General features: G+C 38.7%; 1 protein-coding gene across 2 annotated transcripts in view; it reads left to right on the forward strand.

Moving 5' to 3' along the window:
* FAM185A (family with sequence similarity 185 member A) overlaps nt 1-24114 on the forward strand; it is a 48277-nt gene that overhangs the window by 1620 nt on the left and 22543 nt on the right. For both annotated transcript variants that reach the window (XM_064444264.1, XM_064444256.1), the window contains exons 2-4: nt 8190-8299; nt 13498-13590; nt 19529-19667. In XM_064444264.1, coding sequence (XP_064300334.1) covers nt 8190-8299; nt 13498-13590; nt 19529-19667 — 342 coding nt within the window. The remainder of the gene's footprint in view (nt 1-8189; nt 8300-13497; nt 13591-19528; nt 19668-24114) is intronic.

Below are 24114 nucleotides of genomic sequence, written 5' to 3' on the forward strand. Positions count from 1 at the left end.
CAGTTGTGGTATGAGAAATGGTGAATAATCTCATTCTACTTATGCTTCATACATGTCATCTGTGACTTCTATAGAGCAAAGTGTTATAGTCTCATGGTTACCACTTTTTCAAACCCTTACAGCAAAGACCTTCTGCACCCTTTATCTTCTCTTATGTTTTTTTCTTTTTTCCCCTGTGTCTTGAATTCTGCTGTGCCTGGGTTTTGGGGTTTTTTCTGCTCTTGTTTTCATTTAGAAGGACCTGAACTGTATACCATTCAAAAATGAAGTAGTGCTGAGGATTTATCGTAGCAGCATTCTCTTCATTTTCTAGTCAGACTCATACCTATATTTTACTTTTTTTTAATTTTCTTGGAACACTGTTGAAAAAACTGAAGGGGTGTTTCTTAAATATGTTTACGAAAACTTACAATCTCTTTTGTTTCCTAACAACTACTATAGAGGCAAACATTCTGTAAATAAAACCAGGGGCTTCTCGCCCTACCTGCCCTCAGTGTGCTTTACTTTGTTAGAATGGCATACTGATTTGTACCATGAGTCCAGCTAGCCTACCGCCCTGTCTCTAGCAGTAGTCGTAAACAGGTGCTCAGGGAACAGTAAGAACAGGACAAACATAAATGATATTTCATCTAAGTGTTCTCTTAGCTGTCAGCTGTTTTCAGCTCGGGGGATTTTCTGAGCCTGACACAGCTCAGCCCCTCAGTGGGTCTGTCTTATGAGTGTCCACTTACACGTGTAAGCAGTTCCAGGGTGAGAGCTTCCTGGCAAACTCCATGACTCTTGGCAAAGAGTCCCACAAGACATACCATCCATTCAATTTCCTGTTATTTTATCATCTGAGTATGCAGTATTCCAAGATCTTTCTGCAGTTTGTCAGTGAGTTTTAAACTAGTCTGAATAATTCAGTGTCATTGATGAAACCTTTCAACCTTGGTATTTGTGCTGATTTCCAAATTCATGTAGTGGTAAAGATGATGCATAGTTTATAGCTAAAAGACAGTACAGGACTGCGGTTATTGTCTAAGACATCTGAAAATTCAAGTTAATTCTCTTACAGAGATCAGCTGTTACCTGTATATTAATTGACTCTTTCACTGAACTTTACCAGGACTGTCTTCTCCAAGAGACTTTTGTAGTTTTGACTCCTCCCTAAGAATTGTCAGTTGTATTATTACAGGTTTGTGATTTTTTTTTTTTCCTGTTTGGCAAGTGCAAAGATTACTTTGGCTTGTACATTCACAGAGTCCATCCCAGGACTGCAAGCAGTCAAACTGAAACCCAGCATCCCATTTATTACCCTTCACTTCTCTGGTACCAGGTGTGTCTGTTTACTGTAGCTGTTAGTAATTTAATATTTCGGTTTCTCCAGGACCTCGTGAGTGACTATTGTTGTTATTCCAGACCTGGTTATGCTCTGGGGGGTAGAATTCATTGTATTAAGATCTGTAGAATCTCAGCCTTTATAAAGAGTTTCAATGTGGGGAACCTTCCTAAAGGTCTCAATAATGAATCCTGATTGATGGACAAAAAATAATTTAGCTTTTGTCCTGTCCTTGAGATTCTTATTATATTCTGAATATCAGACAACCCTGCAGACTGCCTTATAGCCTTGCTTCTTGAAATAGGTTTTATTAGTTGGTAGGTTTCTAAGATGTTCCACTTGGGTTTGTGGTAAACTTATGCAATTCAGGTTCCTTGGACAGCCTGTGGATTATAATCCCCTTCCATTAGTTGCTGTTTGTCACCCCATAATTAGCGTGATGTTAGTATTTTCTGTTCATACTGTTATCCAGGCATATCCAGAGATACATTTCCTAAAACATAAATATTTTTTTGTACTTGGGTAGAATTGCTACTTGCCAGTGAGGTTCTATGGTAAGTGTCCTTTCAGCTCTGGTTTGGTTTTCGGGTTCTCTGAGTAGTAGTTTATGTTTGGGTTGTTCCTTTTCTTTACTTAAGAAAAAATTAGCTATTAAACATCACTGCATAAGCAAAAGATCTTATCCTTTGTAAAAATACATCTCAAACCAGAAAGAAACTGTTGTTGCTCTGCAAGCACTTTGGCTTTTTTCTGGCCTTCCTCAAATGCATGAGGAGGGTATTAACTCTGTCGTTTTATCTGAACTCTCTTTCTGTCACTTAGCTGTAAGAAGTTGAGAAGTTGATGTGAATGTCTTTACACTATTCTAGCTTCTTTCTTGGTTTTGGAAGCTGTGACATTTTATAACAGCTTTCGCAGTATAGGTTGGAGCTTATCCAGGAAGCTCCAAGTTGGCTAAAACTCCTTAGACCCTGAAGAGCATGTGCAGCAGATGCTAGATGATGAGCTTAAGTATGCATTTTAAACCAAAGGCAACTTGTAAGCAGCCCAGTAGGGCAAGTGCTAAAGGATCCTCTATTTCTGTCTTAATGTGTCTAGTTTCATGCTGTAGTCTTTAAATATCATACACAATCTGATAATCCTTTGTGATACATTTAACCTTCATAGATTATGGATGTCAATGAATTTCTCTAGCTTCTTTATATTTCTTTCAGGTCACACGTATACGATAACTATTTATTCCAGGGGTGGTGTAGGCATATGGCTAAAGGTTTGGAGTCTGCTCAGCACATAAGGAGAACCCTGTGTCTCGGCCTGTCAAACCGCGTGTGGCTAACTAAACCTGAAACCAACTCTCCAATTTTTGGTTACTGTACATTGACTGAGTACTCAGAAGTAAACACAACAGAGGTCTTGCATAACCAGAATTTGAGACTCATCTGTCCTGTCTTACCATGTGGTTCTTATATTTTGCTTTAGTGCGTACATATTATGTTAGAAACATAGGATAATGTGGGTTGGAGGGGACCTCAGAAAGTTTCTAGTTCAACCTCCTGCTCAAAGCAGGGACAACTCCAAGGTCAGAGGAGGCTGCTCAGGGCTTTATCCAGTCTGGTTTCAAAAAAGTCCAAGAAGGAAGACTACACAACCTCCTTCAGCCAACTCTTCCAATGCTTTTTTCATGTTATACTCTGGTGAAAAGAGCAGAGGTTTCTATGCCAAAGTCAAGGAGGAGAACCATGACTGTTGAAATGGTAGCCAAGCATCACAGAGTAGAATACGAAAGCTCTGTCCCGTCTGATGCAGGATCAAGCACTCCTGGTCTAGGCCCACTTGTAAGTCAGGATGGATTTTTTTACTTTTTTTATTTGTTTGATTTTATTATCTGTTCTCTCCTTGGGCAAACTTAACTTTTCCATATTAATCTTATTTAAGTCCATGAGATCACTTAGCTTTTTGGCTAAATGCTGTAGATTCTTGTGGAACTAACTAAGCAAACTGAATTAATGTATGGGTCTTGAATGTTTCTATGAATTACCAAAATCATAATTTTTCTTAAACAATTTTTCTGCCTGCTTATATGAGGGGAGAACCTAACCTCATGAACTGCCTGTTTCTGCTTCTTATTTTTCTTAAATATTAGTGGAAAGCAAATGTGAATGTTTTCAACAGTGTAGTTTTCTGAAGTGTTAGCATGTTAACAAGTTGGAAAAAAGATCATCAATATCTACTCCGAAGTATGGCAGACTTACAGCCTCAGAGTAGAAAATACTATAGTCTGATGCCCTCAATAAATAGCTTTTCCTGGAATGAATCATTTTACATTCATACTCACTTACTGGTAAGCTTCCTCTACAAGCAGAGAAGTGGATCATCATGAAGTTCAGGGCTGCTGAGTCACTTTAAAAGAAGTAATTTTTCAGTCTACTTCAAATATAGCTTAACGTGATGTTTCTGTGGCACCCCTGCCTACATTCTGATACCAAAGTTATTTTTCCCTATGTACCTTTATTTCCAGTACAAGGCCTTTGTACCTCAAAGATCTTCATGCATTCTTCGAGGTTTTTGTGGCCGAAGTTGGCTTCAGCCCTCATCTTTGCTAAGGAGGAATCAAACTAGCTATTTTTGGATCTTTGGCACTGAAACAGATTGTATCCTGTCCCTCCTTCCTTGTTGAAGTTTTGTTAGCAATGTAATCCAGCTTTTGGCCTGTCTCTTTGTGGAGTAATTTATTCTTGCTTCAGGAAGCTTATTTGTAAGACAGAGGGGCTCCATTCCTTGCCCACTAATTTTCGATATAACAAGCCTAGCAAAGCACTGTGACTGCAGAGGATCAAGACACAAAGTATATTTCCAGGAATCCCTGGTATTTCTCAGCAGCATGCTCATGAATCCCCAGGCTTCTGTGTCCTCTTTTGGCACCCGTCTTTGATACAGCTAGGATTGCACTACTAATCTGTCTTTCAAATGATGGCTATAATATGCCCTACAGGATCAGAAGTTTTTAGTAACGTTATTCTTATAAATCACACACAGAATCACAGGTTGGAAGGGACCTCAGGGATCATCTAGTCCAACCTTTCTAGGAAGAGCAGAGTCTAAACAAGATGGCCCAGCATCCCGTCCAGACGACTCTTGAAGGTGTCCAACGTGACCGAGTCAACCACTTCCCTGAGGAGATTATTCCAATGGTGACTATCCTTACTGTGAAAAATTTCCCTCTCATGTTCAACCAGAATCTCCCCAAGAGCAACTTGTGTCCATTCCCCCTTGTCCTCTCCATGGGACTCCGTGTAAAAAGGGAGTCTCCATCTTCTTTGTAACTACGCCTTAAGTACTGGTACATGGTGATGAGATCCCCTCTGAGCCTCCTTTTGTCAAGGCTGAACAAACCCAGCTCTCCCAGCCTATCCTTGTATGGCAGCTTCCCAGTCCTTTGACCATCTTGGTGACCCTTCTCTGGACCCCTTCCAGCCTGTCCACATCCTTTTTGTGTATTGGGGACCAGAACTGCACACAGTATTCCAGGTGTGGCCTGACAAGCGCTGAATAGAGTGGGCTGATGATTTCTTTCTCTCTGCTGGTGATGCCCTTTTTGATGCAGCCCAGCATCCTGTTGGCCTTCTTGGCTGCAGCAACACACTGTTCGCTCATGTTGAGCTTCTTGTCCACCAGGACCCCCAGGTCCCTTTTGACAGAGCTGCTTCCCAGCCAGGTGGATCCCAGTCTGTGCTGCACTCCCGTGTTATGTTTTCCCAGGTGCATGACCTTACACTTGTCCTTGTTGAACTTCATAAGGTTCTTGCTGGCCTACTCCTCCAGCTTATCCAGATCTCTGTGCAGAGCAGCTCTCCCTTCTGGAGTGTCTACTTCCCCACTCAACTTGGTGTCATCAGCAAACTTCATCAGGCTACACTTGATGCCATTATCCAGATCAGTTATGAAGATATTGAATAACATTGGGCCCAATATAGATCCCTGGGGGACTCCACTAGTGACAGGTTGCCAGTTAGAAAAGGAGCTATTTCCCACCACCCTTTGGGTGCGGCCTGTCAGCCAGTTCCCCACCCATTGCACAGACCACTTGTCTAGGCCACAACACAGTAATTTCTCCAGGAGGAGGCTGTGGGGGACTGTATCAAAGGCCTTGGAGAAGTCCAGGTAGACAATGTCCACCACCCGCCCCATGTCAGCCAGGCAAGTCACTTTGTCATAGAAGGCCACCAGGTTTGTCAAGCACGATCTGCCTTTAGTGAAGCCATGTTGGCTTTTCCTAATCACGTGCTCCATTTGACTTGTGATGGCCCCCAGCAGGATTTGTTCCATAACTTTCCCAGGGATTGAAGTAAGGCTGATGGGCCTATAGTTACCCGGATCCTCCCTCGAGCCTTTCTTACAGATAGGGGTAACATTTGCTTTCTTCCAGTCCTCTGGGACATCCCCCGTTCTCCATGACTTCTCAAAGATTATGGAGAGTGGCCTTGCGGTGATGTCAGCCAGCTCTCTCAACACCCTTGGGTGGATGGTGTCAGGGTCCATTGATTTGTAGGAGTCAAGCTCCTGTAGTGATTCATGTACTAACTCTTCCTTCACTGATGGTGGGTCGGTGTTTGGATCAACCGGCAATTTTGTTCCCAAAACCTGCAACCCAACAGTGCTGGTAAAGACAGAGGTGAAGAAGGTGTTGAGGACCTCTGCCTTTTCAGCATCATTGGTGATTGACTCTCCTTTTCTATTTAACAGTGGGCCTATGTTTTCCTTCTTTTTCTGCTTATGGTTGACATACCTGAAGAAACCTTTCTTGTTATTTTTGACATCTACAGCCAGTTTCAATTCGAGCTGAGCTTTTGCTTTTCTAACTGCATCTCTGCATGCTCTGGCAATGCCCTTGTAGCTCTCGATGGATAATCTTCCACTTTTTCACCTCTGGTATGCTTCCCTTTTGGATTTGAGTAGACCCAGGAGCTCATGGTTGAGCCAAGGGGGCCTCTTGCTCTGCTTACTTCCCTTTCCTTTGTAGGAGATAAACTGGCGTTGTGCTTCCAATAGAGAGTTCTTGAAGAACTCCCAGCTCTCACTAGCTGCTTTGTCTTGCATGGAAGCTTCCCATCGAATCCTTCCCAACTGAGCCCTGAACGAGCTGAAGTTTGCTCTTCTAAAATCCAGAACCCTTGTTTTAGAGGTCACCTTCAGCACAGTCAGCAGGATCCCGAACTCCACAATATTGTGACCACTGCAGCCAAGGCTATCACTAACCGAGATAGTACAAAGCAGGTTTTCTCAGTTTGTGAATAGCAAGTCCAGCAGTGCCTCATTTCTGGTTGGCACATCTAACATTTGTATCAGGAAACAGTCCTCTATACATTCCAGGAACTTGATGGATGACCTTGTGAGCTGCCATATTATTCTTCCAGCAGATGTCTGGGTAGTTGAAGTCACCCATCAGGACCAGGTTCTGTTGGCCAGAAGCTTGCTTTAGTGCCCTGGTTTCCCTTCTCAGAAGGCAAAATAGCAGAAGTCTTGGATGTAGATCCTCTCAAGGACAATGCAGTTTTCCAGTGGGTGAATTGAGCAGTTTTGAGCAAGACAGCTTGTATTCAAAAATAATATTGCTTTCTTTTTGAACTCTCCACGTTTGTGCTGTGCAGGGACATACTGTTTCAGACATAGATGTTTGGAGAATGCCTCTATTTGTGTCTCTCTGGGAACTACGTTTAAATAATCCAACTGCTCCCTGAGAAGTAAAACTTTATGGAAAAGTTTTGTCTTGACTTCAGAACCTGTCGATCAGCATCGATCAAACTGAAATAGCTCAGATACCACTCAGATATTTTTAGTCTGGTGAAACTGTCTAAGCTTTACCAACATAAAAGCTTGTGATGCTGGGTCTCAGGCCTCTGATGATAGTCCCCAACTGTGTTTGCGCTTTTACGTGCCTCAAAACCTATCTTAGAGTTTACTTAAATTTAAGAAACATATGGTTTGATTAAAATCTTGTTCACGATACCTTTTTTTGGAAGTTGGGTGAACTCAAGTGGCAGAAAAATGCTTTTGCTGCTCCTGCGTGAAGCGCTATGAGCCCACAAATTACTCCCTTGATAAGTTATCTACAAGACCTAGTCACATTTCTTTGCAGGAGCCTATGGACAGTAATAAGGTGAGGCGATACTTGAGGCAAACATGCTTCTTCATGCCAGGGGAGTAAGTCAGGCCTTCCAGAAGACTAGGGAAGAATGACACATGCAAGCTCTTGTGTTCCTGTTTTTGTGTTACACTTCTTGCTAGCTGAAGCAGCATAGGTCTAAGCAAGACTTCTCTATTTGTCCTGTTGGATCTTATTACTCTATGTGTGGCCTCAAACAACCTGCCAACCTTTCCACCCCAATACCCATGTCAGGGCACCCAAATGTCTCAGTAGAATTGCTTACAAAATTGATGACTTGGGTGGCGTTGAGATGGAGGTGCAGTTTGGGAGAGGGTTTAAAAAAACAAAAAAACCAGTGTCTGTGTGTCCCATCCCGTCCCCCCCATCCCATCCCGCCCAAAAAAAAACCCAACCCAAAACTTCACTAAAGGACCACACCCTGCTGATTCCTTGCCAGATGTCACAGTCACTTTGCTGCCATTTAATGTTCTCTCCTGAAGCTGGATGACTATACGCAGACTTACAAAATTTTCCGTGTCAATTCTTGATGTTGACTGGTCATGCAATTGAAAGTATGTGTCCAAACTTTGCAAGAGAGTTCTTTAATGACAAAGAAGCTTTTTCTCCCTACTATATGTAGCCACTAAATAAAGTGATCAAGTACTATGTTAAATAGATCTGACTCTTCTCATTTTGTTATTAATAAAAATATTTTAATTCCAGATTTGGATATCAAAACATCAGGGACTGGATGTGTGAAGATTCAGAAAATAGAATGTGACAACTGCAACGTAGAAACGGAGAAGGGGACTAGTGTCTTGCAGTCAATAAAGGTACAAAGAACCCTCCCTCGCTCCATCAATGTTATAAAAGGGATTGTGTGGTGGAATATAGTATAGAAGTTTAAATACTAGTTCTGGAGGTGAGAAGTACTCTGATATTTCTAAGTGTTACTATGTGTGTAGCATCTCACCTTCATTTATTGCATACAGTTATGACACAAAGTCAATACACTAAATAATGTGGAGTCAGAAGTCCAGGTACCTTTGATGATAGCCAAAGCCAGCAGAAACAGTGACAGCAGTAAGCCTGATATCTGCCCTTCCCGCCCCTCAAAAAAAAAACCAAAAACCAGACTGGGATTTTCTGTCAAGGTTAATAGTTATGCTTGCTCAGTCAGTACTTTGCAGTACACTGCTTATGTTTTTTCCTGTGGTTTGTTTTTTTTTTTTAAAATAATTGTAATCTGTCAGTGCTGTTAACAAACTCTTTAGGTTAATTTTCAATTGTAAGTTACACATTACATGTCCAAAATACCTGACTGAAATGTATCTGATAAATAGTGTATATATCATGGTCATGACCTTGTTCTTTCAGTCTTAAGGCTTCAGGTTTGCTGACTTAGGCTTTTGTAGAAATAATCAAAATATATCTGAGGTGCTGTTTAGAATCAAATTCACTTGAACAATTGGGATTATACCTGCAGGAATTGGTCAACGTTCAAAAGGAGGGCTTTTCAAATAGGGTAATTCCTAAGTTTGAGCACTTTTGAGGTATGAAAAATCTTTCAACATTTTTCTCTACCATGGTAGGAGATAATTTTATAGTGCACATATGGGAAACTGAACTGAAAGGGACATTTAATATACAATAGAGGTAAGTTTACTCCATGTTCAGTGAACTACAGACAAGTTGTGTCTTCCACATTCTGTGTAATTGACCATATTACTCTTAAAAAGGTAACTAAAAACCTGACAAAGTTAACTGTACTATATGTGTTACTGATGTCTAAAGCTTTGGTTAAAAATTACTCATGTAATAATAACAGCAGTACATGAGAAACTACATCATATGAGAAAACAAGGTAGTTTGGGCCAGCAATAGTGACAGTAATCACAGCATGCCATCACGATTGTCAAGAATTTTTTGTGATGTCATGGAAAAAGAGGATTTTGAGGAAAGACGGCTAACTTATTTTGTGGGCATTTTTTTGTCATATACAATCTGAGATGTGAAAATGTTGTATTTTAAAAGGGAAAAAGTTCTATTTTCCTTGAGACTTCAAGTAGCAATGAAACAGTACTCTCTAATGAACTGAAAAGGCGGCTGAAAATCACCAGTTTAGGGCCTCTGAGACCAACTCCTCCACAGCCTCATCATAATTTAGAAGAGCTTGGTGTTGCTTTTTTTCCTCTGTCAACTTTGAGCCTTGTCTGATTGACAAAAAATGTCAGGAAAACTACAAGTATAAAAGATGATCCTTTCCTTGTGCACGTGTCTCAGTGTGTCCACTATGTTGGTGGTGACAGGAAGCTTCTTTGCTCCCTTAAGCCTCAGATGAGGAGTGGCCTTGTCCCAGAAGGCATTTAAAATTTTAAGTATCCAGAAGGAACTGCAGATTTCAAATGAAACTCCTGTTAAAACAAAGCTTTGGTAGATTATAAAGCTTTGGCTTTTTTTAATCAAAATAGTTTACATGAAGTATTCTTTTGGGTTGTGAGTGGCGATTGGTTGTCTTTATTCTGGTTACTGTGATGGCTTCTACATTACAGTATTAGAAAAAGTATGTTACCACTCTTGGTTTTGTTGACTCTGAAGTAGTGAGATGAAGGTTTTGAATTGAAATTACCAGTGATGTATGTGTTTGCAAGAGCAAACAATTGTTCAGTTACAGTATCTCTTAGCCGTACAGTCAGTTTTTAGTCTAATGTTGTTTTTAAGAAGCACTGTAGTTCTAGTAAGGCAGGTGTAACTCAATTTTTCTAATATAGGTTCAGGAATTATAATCTGTATTAGCAGAGAAGCAGAACTATTAACCTTTTGGGTTTTTTCAAAGCTGCTGAACATCTTACAGACTAGATTCTGTAGTGCAGCACAGGAGCTGATTCCCCTTTAGGGAATGTGCTTTACTGAGCAAACTGAAGCGATACTGCCCTCCCCTGGATAGATTAAAGAGCTGTTTAATGTTACTTCACTGTCATGCTGTCCACAAACCTCATTGACAAGCAAAGCAGGAGACCCTTTCTTTAGAGGAGAGAGCAAAAGATTGTTGATCAATGGCTTTAAATAAATAAAAAAATGTGGTCATGTGGGGGTTATTCAAGAGCACCAGCAAACAGCTTCACAACTGCTAATTCTTTTAACTTGCCACAGACTGCAAGAAGTTGTTTGGATAACTTGTAATTCAAGAGACTTGCAGATTTTTGGTATATTATATGGTGTCTTTACAGAACACCTAGAAATTTGACACCTACTTTCCTTAATCATGCATGCTAGTAATTGAACAGAGTATTATTCCATGAGTGTTTTTAATGGATTTTGACTGGCACTTTTGGTGTGGTAGGCATTACCCAGCCAGTGAGATTTCTTGAGGGCTGTTTTACTGAGATCTTTTTTTTTTTTGGTGGTGGTTGTTCTGCTTCCAAGTCTCTAGGTCAACAGATAGCAGCAGTAATTCTAAAATACATTTATGACTTCTAGGTCTTCTTCAGATCATAAATTATTCCCAAGTTCTTTATTGAGAAAGCAGTGCTGCTTCTTTTTAATTTTTTCCCCCGCTTCTTATTACAGTTCATCAACTTAGCAGTGGGACCAAGAAGGTCCTTTAATTTTCTTTCTATGCTCAATGATTACTTCTGACTCCTTGACTGTGCCAGTGATAACAAGAATTTCCAGTTGTCTCATGCACAATCAGTGGAAGACCTGCCACGCTTCCTAATGACACACCATGTCTGAGTCTGTTTTGTTAAAAGTCCTGTACCACTGTCCTTCCTTTCTTTGAACTGAACACATTCTTCTGTTTTTCTTTTAACATCTGTCATGGCCTTGACAGCCTTTTACCTTTTCCTTACTCAAACCTTTCTTCCTTGCTAGAAGAAGCCTTATGACAAACTGGTGCTTCTTTCTTTCAGCTAGTGGAATATTCCTGCTTAATGAAAAAGCTACTTGACCACTATAACTTGCTTCCTCTCTCAGCAAATCCTGCTGTCTGTTAGATGCCTCTATTGATACCTACCTCTCAAAGGCTGTTTTTTAAGAGGGTAGGGATAGTCTAATAATTCTGGGGAAAAAAGTTGAGGGACCTGTGTCTTATCAAAGATTTTTCTATCTCAAAAATGATAGAGTAAAAAAAAGATTGAGGAAATAAGTCTGTATGTCATGGTTTTATTTTACTTAACTATCAGTAGCAATGCTGGTAAGTCAGTCATTGCTATACATTAATTCTTCTAATCATATGAGTTGTGGTATTTTCCTCAAGTTATACGCTTGGAGGATTTCCTCTTCAACCATTATTCTGATAATGTACCTAATGTAGCTGCCTTAGAGGAACTGTAATGTCTGGCTGAAGCATCTAATTTAACTTAATCCTGTTTACTGTATCTGGAGAGAATCGTCTACTATATTTGTGTAGAAGCTTAACTGAACAGCCGAGTTATTTACAACCTTTATAAGGTCTGAGGCACTACTGTAGTCTCAAGCTATGGGCATTGCATTTTACTGTGGGGGTGTCTCTTAAACGAAGAGGAGAAAGGAAGACTTGGGACACAAATTAAGAAACACTGTTCTAGAGGTCCTCCTGTGTTATGAAACCCCATGAAACTTCTGGTTCTTGATGTTTCATCAGAAATGTGTTGGAGCAGTATAAGTCCATGTTTTCCATATAGGAAACTTGATTTCATGTATTTTTTTAGAAAATATATATATATATTCTAAAAACTCCTTAATCTTGTTGCCATCTGATTAGATCTAGCTAATGCAATTTATTATGGCTTATCCAGACAGGTGTTTAATCTAAAGATCTTGAATATTTCTTATATGCTTGATTGTCAAATATAATGGATGGTGTCCTAAATTAAATACCATCTGCAGGAATAATACTCTTTGCAACAGAAACAAGTATATCTGAAAATGGAGGTGGTGGTATGGGAAAATGAAGGCGGGGGAATGTGTGTGCGGGAAGCTTATCCAGCTTTAAGTATAAAAAATGCAGAATATTTTTTTAATTCAGCGTTATTCCAATGTTCATGCTAGTGAAATTAAACAAAAGAGCTTTGCTGTTGAGATCTGTAGACTTCTTAAAGTCAGATTTGTTGATGTTGCAGCTTATGAATACAGTTTCATTATTTAAATCTGATCTATTTTTTTTTCCCATCTCCCCTCATACTAATGGTTGGTTTTTACTCTCAAGGCCTGTTTTTTTATTATTATTTTTGTCTTTCTAAGATTAGTTTGTGTGTATTTCTGTACATTCTTGTGAGTTGTATGCAGCAGCAGCTGAAAGGTATAAAGGCTATAGCATTTTTTTAACTTGAAACCTGGTTTCTTTGTGAAAAACTTAAGACTGTAATGCAGATGTGTGCAAAATTCCTAATTTGAATTTGAATCTGGTTGGAGTGAAATACTGTAGATCTCATTCTACTTGTAGACCTAAGGTATGTACTGGTATCCATCCACGGAAGTTCATGGCTATACATACTACTCCAAGCATAAGTAGCTCTGTGGTGTGTTCATGTGTGTATATATATGGTTATCCTACAGACTTCAGTGACGCTGTAGTTTTCCAGTCACTGAAAGGCTCCAGTTTGCAAGTTCATTTCTCACTGCCAGCTCGTGTTCCTCATCTGCTGCAGCACCAGGTATATGCATACCTTGGTTTCTGGATGGAGCATAAATGAAATACAAAGATCCGTCTTTCCCTGCTGCTCATTTTAATATATACTGAGTGAATGTTTTTCTAGTTTAAAAAAAAAAAACCACAACAAAACAAAAAACCCTCCACCTGTATTGAGAATAAAGGGTTTCTTTTCATCATTTTCCCTTGTGTTTCTGGTTACAAAGAAAGGTGACTTGTTTGTTTCCAGTGGAGTCAAACTCAAAACAGCACATTTGGCAATATCTTGGGAAGAATTCTGCACAGTAAAATGGAAGTTTGTGATCCAAGGTGGTTATTGTGGTACAGCCTGAAGAACAAGGTACCTTGTTTTCTAATTATGATTATCCTAATGATATGATTTTTAAACCTTTTTTTCAGAGTCATAAAATTGATATACGGACAGACGGTGGCAAAGTAATTGGTCTTGGAACACTTTATGGAAACACAGATATATGTGCAATGGAGAAGGGTGTAAGTAAGAAATAAAACTTTCTCTTAAATGGCTTATTCAGCTTGTCTGTTGAAAAATGACTAAATTTTGAAGAATGTGCTGAAGAATATTGAATGACCCTCATTGGTCAATTGTCAATTCACTGTTAACTTATACTTGTCTGTTTAATTAAACTATCTTATCTTACGCTTGATTTGGATTAGTAAACTAGGTCCACAGAAAGAGCAGTAATAAGCACACGATCATTCCATCAGCACAAAGGTTGTGCTAGCTGATACAGCTTGTTAGCTTTACCTGTGTAGACCTTCACAACACACTTAAACTTCTTACTTGGCTGATATCTTAGATATCCTGGATTCTGCAATAGACCCATGAGTTTTAGTGTCTCATGAATAGTGGCTTGATATTTGTACATGCTGTACACTTCCAGCATAATATGATTGTGAGAATGGAAGAGTAGAAGGTTTTGTGTGTTTCCTTGTATCTGAGGAAATATAATTACATGTCATAATAAGATTAGTTTCCTAGAGAAGTAGCTTGCTTTTTTTCAGCAGGTGGCAGTATGAGACAGACATCACACTACTCTAATCTAGTTTTGTTTTTGGCATACTCCATTCTCCATTATTTAAAATAATGTAGAGCTAGGCTCCCTTACATAATACTACACTTCTCACACCCAGTCTGATTTTTAGGCTCAGCTTGAATGTTTAGGCATCATAATGTCCATGCAACTGGTTGCATTAGGCTCCATTAGAGCTGAATCATTGCTATATGAACATGGGGAGCCAAGCCAAGACTGGATGTAGCTTGGATGAATGCAGTACTCTATCAGAATCATTAGGTACCCTTAAAACCAGCAGCACTTGGAAGAATCAGAAAGAGTGCAGGTAGCTCTCCCTAGCCAAGAACAGAATTGAGACCGAGCTATTAAGTTCTACAAGTACAAAATCACCCCTGTGAAGTGCCATTTGGCACTGTTACATCAGAACCCAATCTACAAGGTGTATATGTTCACTTACATAGTCAGCTGTGAGCTGTTCTTAATGTCTTGCTGTAAACTAAGCAACATGCCATTGGATTTTTTCCAAAACCTGTCAACATTAAATTACCTGCATTTCTTTGTAGTGGATCCTAGCCTGCCTTTTGTGTACAAAAGAGCCCAGAGGCTGCTGTAGCTGTCCTATTGTTGGGGGTTGTTTAGGCTGAAGAAAAGGAGGCGGAGAGGAGGCCTTATTGCTCTCTACAACTACCTGAAAATGGGTTGTAGTGAGGCAGGTGTCAATCTCTTCTCCCAAGTAACAAGATATATGATGAGAGGAAGTGGCCTCAAAATGCATCGAGGGAGGTTTAGGTTGGATATCAGGAAAAACTTATTCACCAAAAGGGTTGACAAGCACTGGAACAAGCTGCCCAGGGAAGTGGTTGAGTCACCGTCCCTGGAGGTCTTTAAAATACATATAGATGTGGTGCTTAAGAACATGGTTTAGTGGTGGGCTTGGCAGTGCTAGGTTAACGGTTGGATTCGATGATCTTAAAGGTCTTTTCCAACCTAAATGTTTCTATGACTGATATTTCTTCATGGACTTTATTTTACCCCAGCAAGACCTCCCAGCATAAAGCAGAATGGTTAAGGTCTGACTGTGACATGCTCTGTTAATGCCACCGTTGCATGATCAGTGCTAATCAATTGGCAGTTCCCTTGGGACTGTTAGTAGTTATTGGAGTTAGGGTCCATCCTAAGGCACTGTCAGCCACAGGGAGCAGAACGGGGCAGAGGTAGTTTACAGCTTTCTTGATATGTCATCTGTCTTCCTGCAGAGGGCTTCTTTTGGAAGGATCTGAAAACGAATCCTTGCCTTCTACCAGTGAAGAAGATTGAGTGCAGTTTAGGAAGTGCTTTGACTGCTGTGAATTCCTGCTGTACACAACATGCTAGCATGGTGGTCTTCAGAGTTGTGCTGCTCCCAAACTAGTTTGCTATACCAGTGCAGTCCATGGTGTTCATTTCAGCTAGCATCTTGCTGGTGTTGATCAAAACACATGGATGGTAGAAAAATAATTACATCTGTATCTATGTGAAAATGTAGTTAATGAAATAATTGTTTTGCTTTGAGTCTTTAAATGCTGATTAAAAATCTCACTTTTTTTCAGACACTGTCCTTCTGAAATAACAAAACAAACTTCATGCAGATTAAGTTGAAGTGCTTCTTTATGAACATCAATATTTTTGTAGTTTGTAATGTTGCTAGAAGCCACTCTTTCAGTTGTAAAGCTGTAGTAACTTGAGTAAAGTGGGTCATTTTAACAGAAATTTACAGCTATGGAACAATATTTTGGCTTATGTTACTGAAATACTCTTTAAACTTTGCTGTGTAGTTAGGAAGGACAGTGTGAGATTTCTCAGTTGGCCACTTCTGTTACATCAGCCTTACATCTCCTGTGTGTATTTGTATGAGATGTTTCTTCCATCAGTTGTGGTCATCATTATGTAATTATGGCTCTGTCAGCATTTCCAGCCGCCTCCTGGAGATGGGGAGGGAGAGGCTCTGGTAAAAGGCACTAGGCACTTGAGAAACACAGAATATTTTTAAGGGGGGAAGATGGAGAAGACGCTGGTAAAACATTTGAGCAAGGATAGCACAAAAAGGAAGGACAAGAGGAGGAATGTGTGGGGAAGGAGTTGTTTATCTCGTATTTAAACATAGCAAGGTGTTAGTTTTTGTATTGAAAATGTGTTCAGGTGCAAAAACATTCTCAGTCTGATTTACAAAGATAGACTGATGTTTTTGCTTTAAAGTGTAGGAAGCTGATGGAACTTGAGCATGTGGTCAGTCTCAGTAACTGTGACTCCCAACATTCTACTCTCAAGGGAGGGAATTTTTCCAGAAAACCTGGGTTCAATGGACAAAAATAAATTCGTTTGACTGGGGAGTCATTAGCTAATCTGTGCCATGGGGCTTCTTCTATAACACTTATTTAGCAGAGCCAAACATCTATGTTCTGCCAAAAGTTCATGAGAGTCCCAAAACAATTTGGGACTGAAAACCTACTTAGTCTCAGTAAAAAACAATCCTATTTTTTTCCTTCATGCTTTTCCTATCTAGGATACCTTTTTTTAGTCTTATACTTGAGCAGCCTGACTCTCCACCCTGCAATTTGGGTTATTCTGAAACAAATGTGCATTGTATTGTTAGTTTTCATTTTATTTTTTTATAGTAACTAGCTGACTAAGTATTTTATCATGTGCTGAGACAACGCTATTGCTATGCATTTTTAGGAGAGGTAATTGAGGCTGATAAATAAAATGAGTTGGTATGTGAGCTTGTTTATGATAAAGCGCTTTATAATATTTAAATAAGATAAATATCTAAACATAGTCAAAACTTGCTACATCTGTTACTATGGTGTGCTCTTTGGGCTTTTATTTTACCATTCAGGAATGCCACAAGGCAGCCAGTTTGCATCCAAACTATGCAGATATTTTTATTTTATTCCCCCTGTTAAAGTGTACCTCTCTCTGTTTTCATTGTGCTGATAGCAATGATGGCCCTGCTAAAACTGGAAATGTCTGCAAGTCATTTAATTAAATTAATTTAATACAATTCAGGTTTAGGTCATAGACCCTAAAATGACAGTGGCTTTTCTCTTGTTACTTTGGCCATGTGCCACAGCAGGTTTACGCTTTGCCCTCCTGGGTGAGTGAGTAGTGGAGTACTCTGCAGGAAACATTGCTAGGACAGATGCAATGTAGACATGTTTATTAAGGTCTCTGTTTGTCAGAGTTTTTTTTAGAAGCACTGAAAAGCTGAACTGCTGTCACTTTTGGTAGGGACAAATTATACCCTAATATTATTGGTTTTGTTTGCTGTTGGTGCTTAGATTCTGTAGCATAGTTGTAAGCAGCATCATGTGCAGATTGTAGGTATTGACTGTCCCATATCTCTAATTCTAGCACAGCGCTTTGATCACCAGATTGTCTTAAAGGTTAATGTATCTTGTTACAGACTTGGAGACCTACTGTGTAGTGTAGCATCATGTCAAAAGTCTTAAGACAAGAGTCCATTCTGTAATCTTATGACTTCAGGTGTAAATCTGATGTAAAGCTCAGTATGTGTGGATTGGTAAAGTCACAGTATAATTTGCCTGTCTGTCAGCAACTAAACACCAAGGAGCCGCTTGCTCACTTCCCCCACCCCTCTGGGATGGGGGAGAGAATTGGAAGAGCAAAAGCAAAAAGGAAAACACTTGTGGGTTGAGATAAGAACAATTTAATAAATTATTATTATAGTAATAATTATTTTATTTAAATATTATAATTACAGTAACAATAGTATAATAAAAAGGAAAAGGGAAAAAGGGAAAAAAAACAAAACCACAAACGATACAACCACTCACCACCCGCCTACCAATGCTGCCGGTCCCTGAGCTACGATTGCTGCTTCCCTCCCCCGGCCAGTTCCTCCCAGTTAGCATACTGGGCATGACGTTACATGATATGGATTGTCCCTTTGGCCAATTTGAATCCGCTCTCTTAGCTGTGCCCCCTCCCCTCCCGGCTTCTTGTGCACCCGGCAGAGCATGGGAAGCTAGAAGAGCCCTTGACTAGTACAAACACTACCCAGCAACAACTAAAACATCTGTGTGTTATCTCAACATTATTTTCATACTAAGTCCAAAGCACAGCACTATGCCAGCTGCAGTGAAGAAAATTAACTCTATCCCAGCTAAAACCATGACCCTGTCATATAGTCCATACTGAACCAGCCTCTTCAGCTTCCTTCTTGGGACACCGTAAGCATGGAGTTTGTGCAACACTAGCTGCTGTTTGTCAGAATACCTCTTACTTCATCCATAGATTATTCTTTATGTAATATAACACTGGAAGGGTCAGCAGGCTTATTTTCTTGTATTAACTTTTTTCCACAAGATGACAATGTTAAAATGAAAAAGTGGATTTAAAGATAAATTGACATAAGGCACAGTTTGTTCTAGAAGGCCGTATATCATTTCATGTAATGAATAAGGATTTTGTGTAATTTACTTAAAAGTCTGCGTAAGCAAAATAAAACCAAACTGAATGGGGGTAAAGTATGAGCTATTGCATGATTCCATCATAAATCAAGTTTAACTGAGGAAGAATAGAATTAAATTCATGTGGTAGTTGTGCAAGCATGTGATTTGTTCTGGTTTTTGTTCAGGTAGTCATAGTTTGTGTCACACGGCTGGTTACTTGTATGTAGGTGGTCTCATCTATCACCTCTTATTCCCCAAATCTATCCATAGTGCAACTTTTCAAATCTTACCATTTCTCTCCACTTCTTTTGGAAAGAAGTAGAAATGGAGATCTTATCCCTCGTGTTCCAAAGCTTTGTAGAGCTTGAGGCTTAAGTTCAAGAATAGAGGCCTGAATAACTGAGGTAATAGGAACAATTATACAGAGAAAAAGAGCAACTGTGGTTTTTCCAAATCTTCACCAAAGCTATGTCTACAAGTGAGCCAATTAAAAATCTGCATAAATAGCTGTATGTAACCAAGACAGTGGGTGTTTATGTATGTGGTGGTATCAATGATTCAAGTGTCATAATGCCATATGAAAGTTAAGTCTTCACTATTAAAACTCATCTTTTTCTTACTTTTCAAAATGCTTCATTTTGGTTTTTAAAAATAAATAAAATTTTTCTTTCAACTGCTTGATTACTTGGGGTCTTCACCTGTATGATGGATGTAATGAATCATAGGAATGTTGCAAAGAATTATTAACTTGTTGGTCAGAGCTCTTGGATGAACAAGTTTTTTGTTTTGTCTTGTGTAGCTTTTGACTAAGAACTTGATTCTGCTTGTTCTGCACCAACAACTGCTTTCCATTTGTTTTGCCTCTTAATAGTGTTGTTTCCTTCTGCCTTTTCAAACTGTGATGACAAGTTTTCTGTTATGCTTATTTAAGTTTATTTCTCTTAGAGTGTGAATATAGAGAAGCTGCAGGGGACATCCATCAACATATCTACTGAAGATGGGCTGCTGAAAACTAAGTATCTCTATGCAGAATCATCAACTCTGTCTTCAGTTGCTGGTGATATTCTGCTGGGAAGTATTCATGGTAAGAAGGAAATACTGTCACATGGTTAGGGAAACAAAAGTTTTAGTGCTTTGAAGGTATTCATAATGTTCACAGCAACAAATGGACTCATGTTATAGACTGTCACTAAATCAACTGTGCACAGTATATGAGCAAAACAGTTCTGTATTTGTTAGAGGCCGAATTGATGAGAATTAACTTGCCATATAGCATACTGTGTTTTTAAAAACAATTTTATAAGTGCACTTGTGAAATAGTGACAAGTATATATTATAGGAGAGATACATATCACACATACTAAGGTTGTCAAAATATTTTAAAATTCAGCAATAAAAATTATACTAAAAGTAATAAAAAGGCTTCTCTTCCCCTCTCCTCACCCTTTATTTTCTTCACAGGAGAAGTTAACTCTTACAGCATCTACTAAGAACTATGGTAGAACTTGACCATATTTTCAGGTCTTTAGTAAAAATGGTCTCTGTGTGTGTGTTGGCACCCTGTGCTAATAGAGTGGTGACAGTTTCTCTTCTTTGATTGGGAAAAAAAGTCTCTAATCCATCCACCCTTTAGTGTCCTTTGCCTAGAACTAAAACTAATTAACCTGAGTGTGTTTTATATAAACAGCAGTCAGGGCTGGAATCTGTTGTGCATTTCTATTTTAACAAAATTCCCACTGAATTCTGACTGTGCTGTAATGAGTTTGTGGTGATTTGACCTTGAGTAAAACAAACTGGAGGATGTACAAAGAGTGAAAATTACACTCAGGACAGTCAAAGTTCTACATTTCTAGCCATATGCCTTATAAACAATTTTCTGAAATTTCTTACTAATTCTGTGGTGTCATGTCATCTTGCTTGAGAAATGACTCTTGTTTCTTCCTTAAAGGAGCAAGTCCTTTGTCCATTTATAGTAAATTTAAGACTGGTTTCTAAACCTGTTAGGTAAGGTTCACTTCAGCATGCATAGGCTGAAGTAAGTTTGGGGTTTTTTTTTAAATTCTTCTTCTTCTTGTTATTGTATTCTTCTAACATGTAGACTTGTTACTGGTACTTCTGTCTGATAAGCTGTTTTGTTTCAGCTGGGTTTTTTCCCCCCCCCAAACTTCAACCTGATATGATGATACTATAGAAGGACCAGTTTGTAAGCATGTTCTTGCCTCTGTGCACATCCAAAAGTTTATTTTTGTTTTCTTGGAAAAAAAATGAAATGATAACTGCTGAGGTTAGTGACTTTCTTCCTTAGTAATGCCTCATTATTGCTTAGCTGAAGAACAATGTGAAAACAAATAGAATTGTATCCAAATTACACAGACACTTCTTATGTTACTTCAGGGTTATTTTCATGAGCTCTCTACTAAATGGGACTGGAACACCTCTAACATTACTTTAGCTGTTTCTTTTTAAAACAATTGCACGTTAACGTTTGCTTGATCCTTGTATTCTGTTTTTTCAGAAAAATATTTTCTGCAAAATATCATGCTCAGTCATGTTTTAATAGTAAAAGCAAATACATTTTCAAGTCTTTTAAATTATTTTATTGCGTACACACACACAAAAGTAGAAAATATAAACTCGGATTATAATTTTATGTTAGAAGAAAGTTGGTCGCTTTCACTTCTAGTCTTTGCTTATGAGGTAGCTCAATTTTAGTAGTAGCTTTATTTGTAAACACTTGGACAGATTGTTTCTTGGGCAATTAAGCCCACTATTTTGCTATAGCTGACGGTATGCTGTGATGACAGTTGGCATAAAATCAGCACATCTGTGCACAAAACTGAGCTAGACCTCATTGCTTTTGCACAGAGAACTTTGAACTCAGGGCAACACAAACTTTACAAACCTTCCTGAGATCCATTTTGTAGTTGAACTTGGCCTGTACGATTCCAACACTGTCAGTGCCCAGGCTTGAATGCAAACTTGGCTCAGGAAGGGCCTGGATGGAATTAAAATCAGGACCTGAAAGACTAAAACTGACTGTGTAGAACACTGTAGCGGTTCTGTACTGCAGTCCTTAAGCAAAAGACAAAAGATTGTCTGATCCTTTTATTTTTAAAGAAGGTGAGTGTATATTATGTGCACCATGTATTTAATGTCGTTGAAACTGCTATTTTTGTTATGAAATAAAAATTACTGTCATGCTTTTTTTTAATAGAACACCTGTATCAGTGTTAGCAGGACAAATAGCAGTGGTAGTTTGAATATTTGATACTTAATTTAACTTGAGTTTATATCACTTTTTAATGTTGGCTAGATTTAATTCCTTTCAGTGCATAATGTTGTGTTTCTACTTTACGAGTAATTTAAAAACTTAATAGATAGAGTTTAAGATTTTACTTAAAGGTATCTTTCGTAAACATTTTCATATTAAAAAATACTATCTCTGAAAAGGTGTAAATTTTACTCACACTAAAGGAAATTTGAGAAATGCTGTCTTAAAATAACAGAATAGCTTGCATTTTGCAGGCACCTTTTAATGTAAAATCTAAGTAATTCATAGATATGATAAGACAGCTAGATTGAAATGTCCAGAACTGGGCTGATCCCACTGTATGTATCTGAAGTCACTAAAATATTTAAGATGCCTTTGGAATGGGGGATTAAGATCCCTATGGAAATACCAGTGGGTAAACACGATTTTTTCTGTAGTCCAACCCACGACTGAAGGGAAGGGAGTAAATGATCCTTATTGAATCTAACCAGTCTTGCAAATTAAAAAAAGGTAAAGGTAAGAGGATATGCATGTAGGAATTCTTAATTGCTCTTCTGCATGCTTCATTGTTTTATGGCAAATTAATAATGCATTAATTTGAAGAAATTGGTTTTGAGTCATTTTAATCAGTTTCTGTCACTGGCATTACAGTTGTCAGGTGTCACTGAGCTTTCTAGTTGACCTAGTGATTACCTCTAGTCAAGTCTTTCTCTCTTTGCCCTTGGCTAACTTAAAAACTGTACATTAATTGTTGGCCTTCATGGAAGAAGTACATTACCAAAAGTATACTTCTGTGCACTGTCTGTAGACAGTGCAGGTCACAACACAGTGGGACATTCCTGTCTGCTTTAAAAGCAATTTTGTTCTAGCTAAATGTTTGAAGTGAGCCTATCACACTAGTATGTTTGCATTACACAACATTAGTTGTATCTGCCATATAAGTTTGTGGTTAATAGGAGTCTGATTTCTTAATGTTTAATATTTTTCAAGGACCTTCCTAGCAAACAGAAAAGAAAAACTCCAGAAAAACAAAGAACAGACCAGCAAATCCACAAGTCCCAGGGGCCATATTCAGACAGAGTATAATCTAGCTTCAGCTCCATCGGAGTTGCTACCTGACAGAACCCTAGGCTTTTTTTTGTAGCTTGTACAAGAATAAGTATTAATCGTGATAAAATGGGGAAAAGGGGGGAATAACTATAGTATGCCTTTTAAAAACAGCAAACAGTAAAGCCAAACGTCTTTCAAGCTCATTGAATTATGGTTTTGTTTCAACTCTGATTTTCAGAACCCCTAAGTATTTTTGTGCAGTATGTGCTTGAAATGATGAATTTAAGACTGTTGATGGTAGGCTTCTTTCCTAGCTTTCAGCCCATGGACTGCTAAGAAAAACACTACAGGTCATACTCAGTGGAATGCGTCCTGCCCTAACGGCTGCTCACCGCTGTGTAATTACAGAAGATGGGAGCAGATCTTGATCCATTTGCAAATTTTAAAGGCCCCTCCCAAAAAACCTGAAAGTTATTGTGAATACTGTGTATTACTAAATTACTGTGATCAACCATATTTTTCAATTTGTTATACTCCTGGGAGAATGAAGGAGTGGCAGGAATGACATGTTGTGGTTTAGTTTTTTAATTTAAATCATTTTTTGGGAGGCAATTCTACATGTAACATACATAGAACTATGGAAGTTTCTACCAACTTTGTTAGACTGTTAGCAGCATAGACGGCTTTTCTGTTATGAGGTACGTCAGTCCTCCTTCCAGATTTTCTTGATACCATAGGTAATGGGGAAGAGTATGTGTTTTGAGATTTAAGGATAAAACACCAGTACCTGTTCAAAGTAACGCAGGGTCAGTAGGAGACCATTCTATGTCTTATGCTTTATACACTGTCTGGTATTCTCCAGTTTGCCCAACACACTCAGATCTTGGTGAATCCAATGAAAACTTGGCAATGGGTCATCATGCACATAAGAATAAGCTTGGAGGGACTAGATAATGTTCAGTGATTTTTATTTTTTTTTTTTTTTTAAGCAATTGTCCAGGAAGTAGCCTTTGAGCATAAAGCAAAAAAACCTCCAGAGGGAAGGGGCATGTACATATGTATGTATATAAAAAAGGAAAATAAAAACAGCTTTTGTGGCTCATCCTACTGAACTATTTAAATCATCCATAGTGATGTTGCAGGCATCAGAACAATTTAAAAAATTAAAAACTTGGCCCAAAATAAAGTAAGAAAATATTGTGCTTTGGCC

The sequence above is a fragment of the Phalacrocorax carbo genome, chromosome 1, assembly GCF_963921805.1.
Source record: "Phalacrocorax carbo chromosome 1, bPhaCar2.1, whole genome shotgun sequence".
NCBI classification, from domain to species: domain Eukaryota; kingdom Metazoa; phylum Chordata; class Aves; order Suliformes; family Phalacrocoracidae; genus Phalacrocorax; species Phalacrocorax carbo.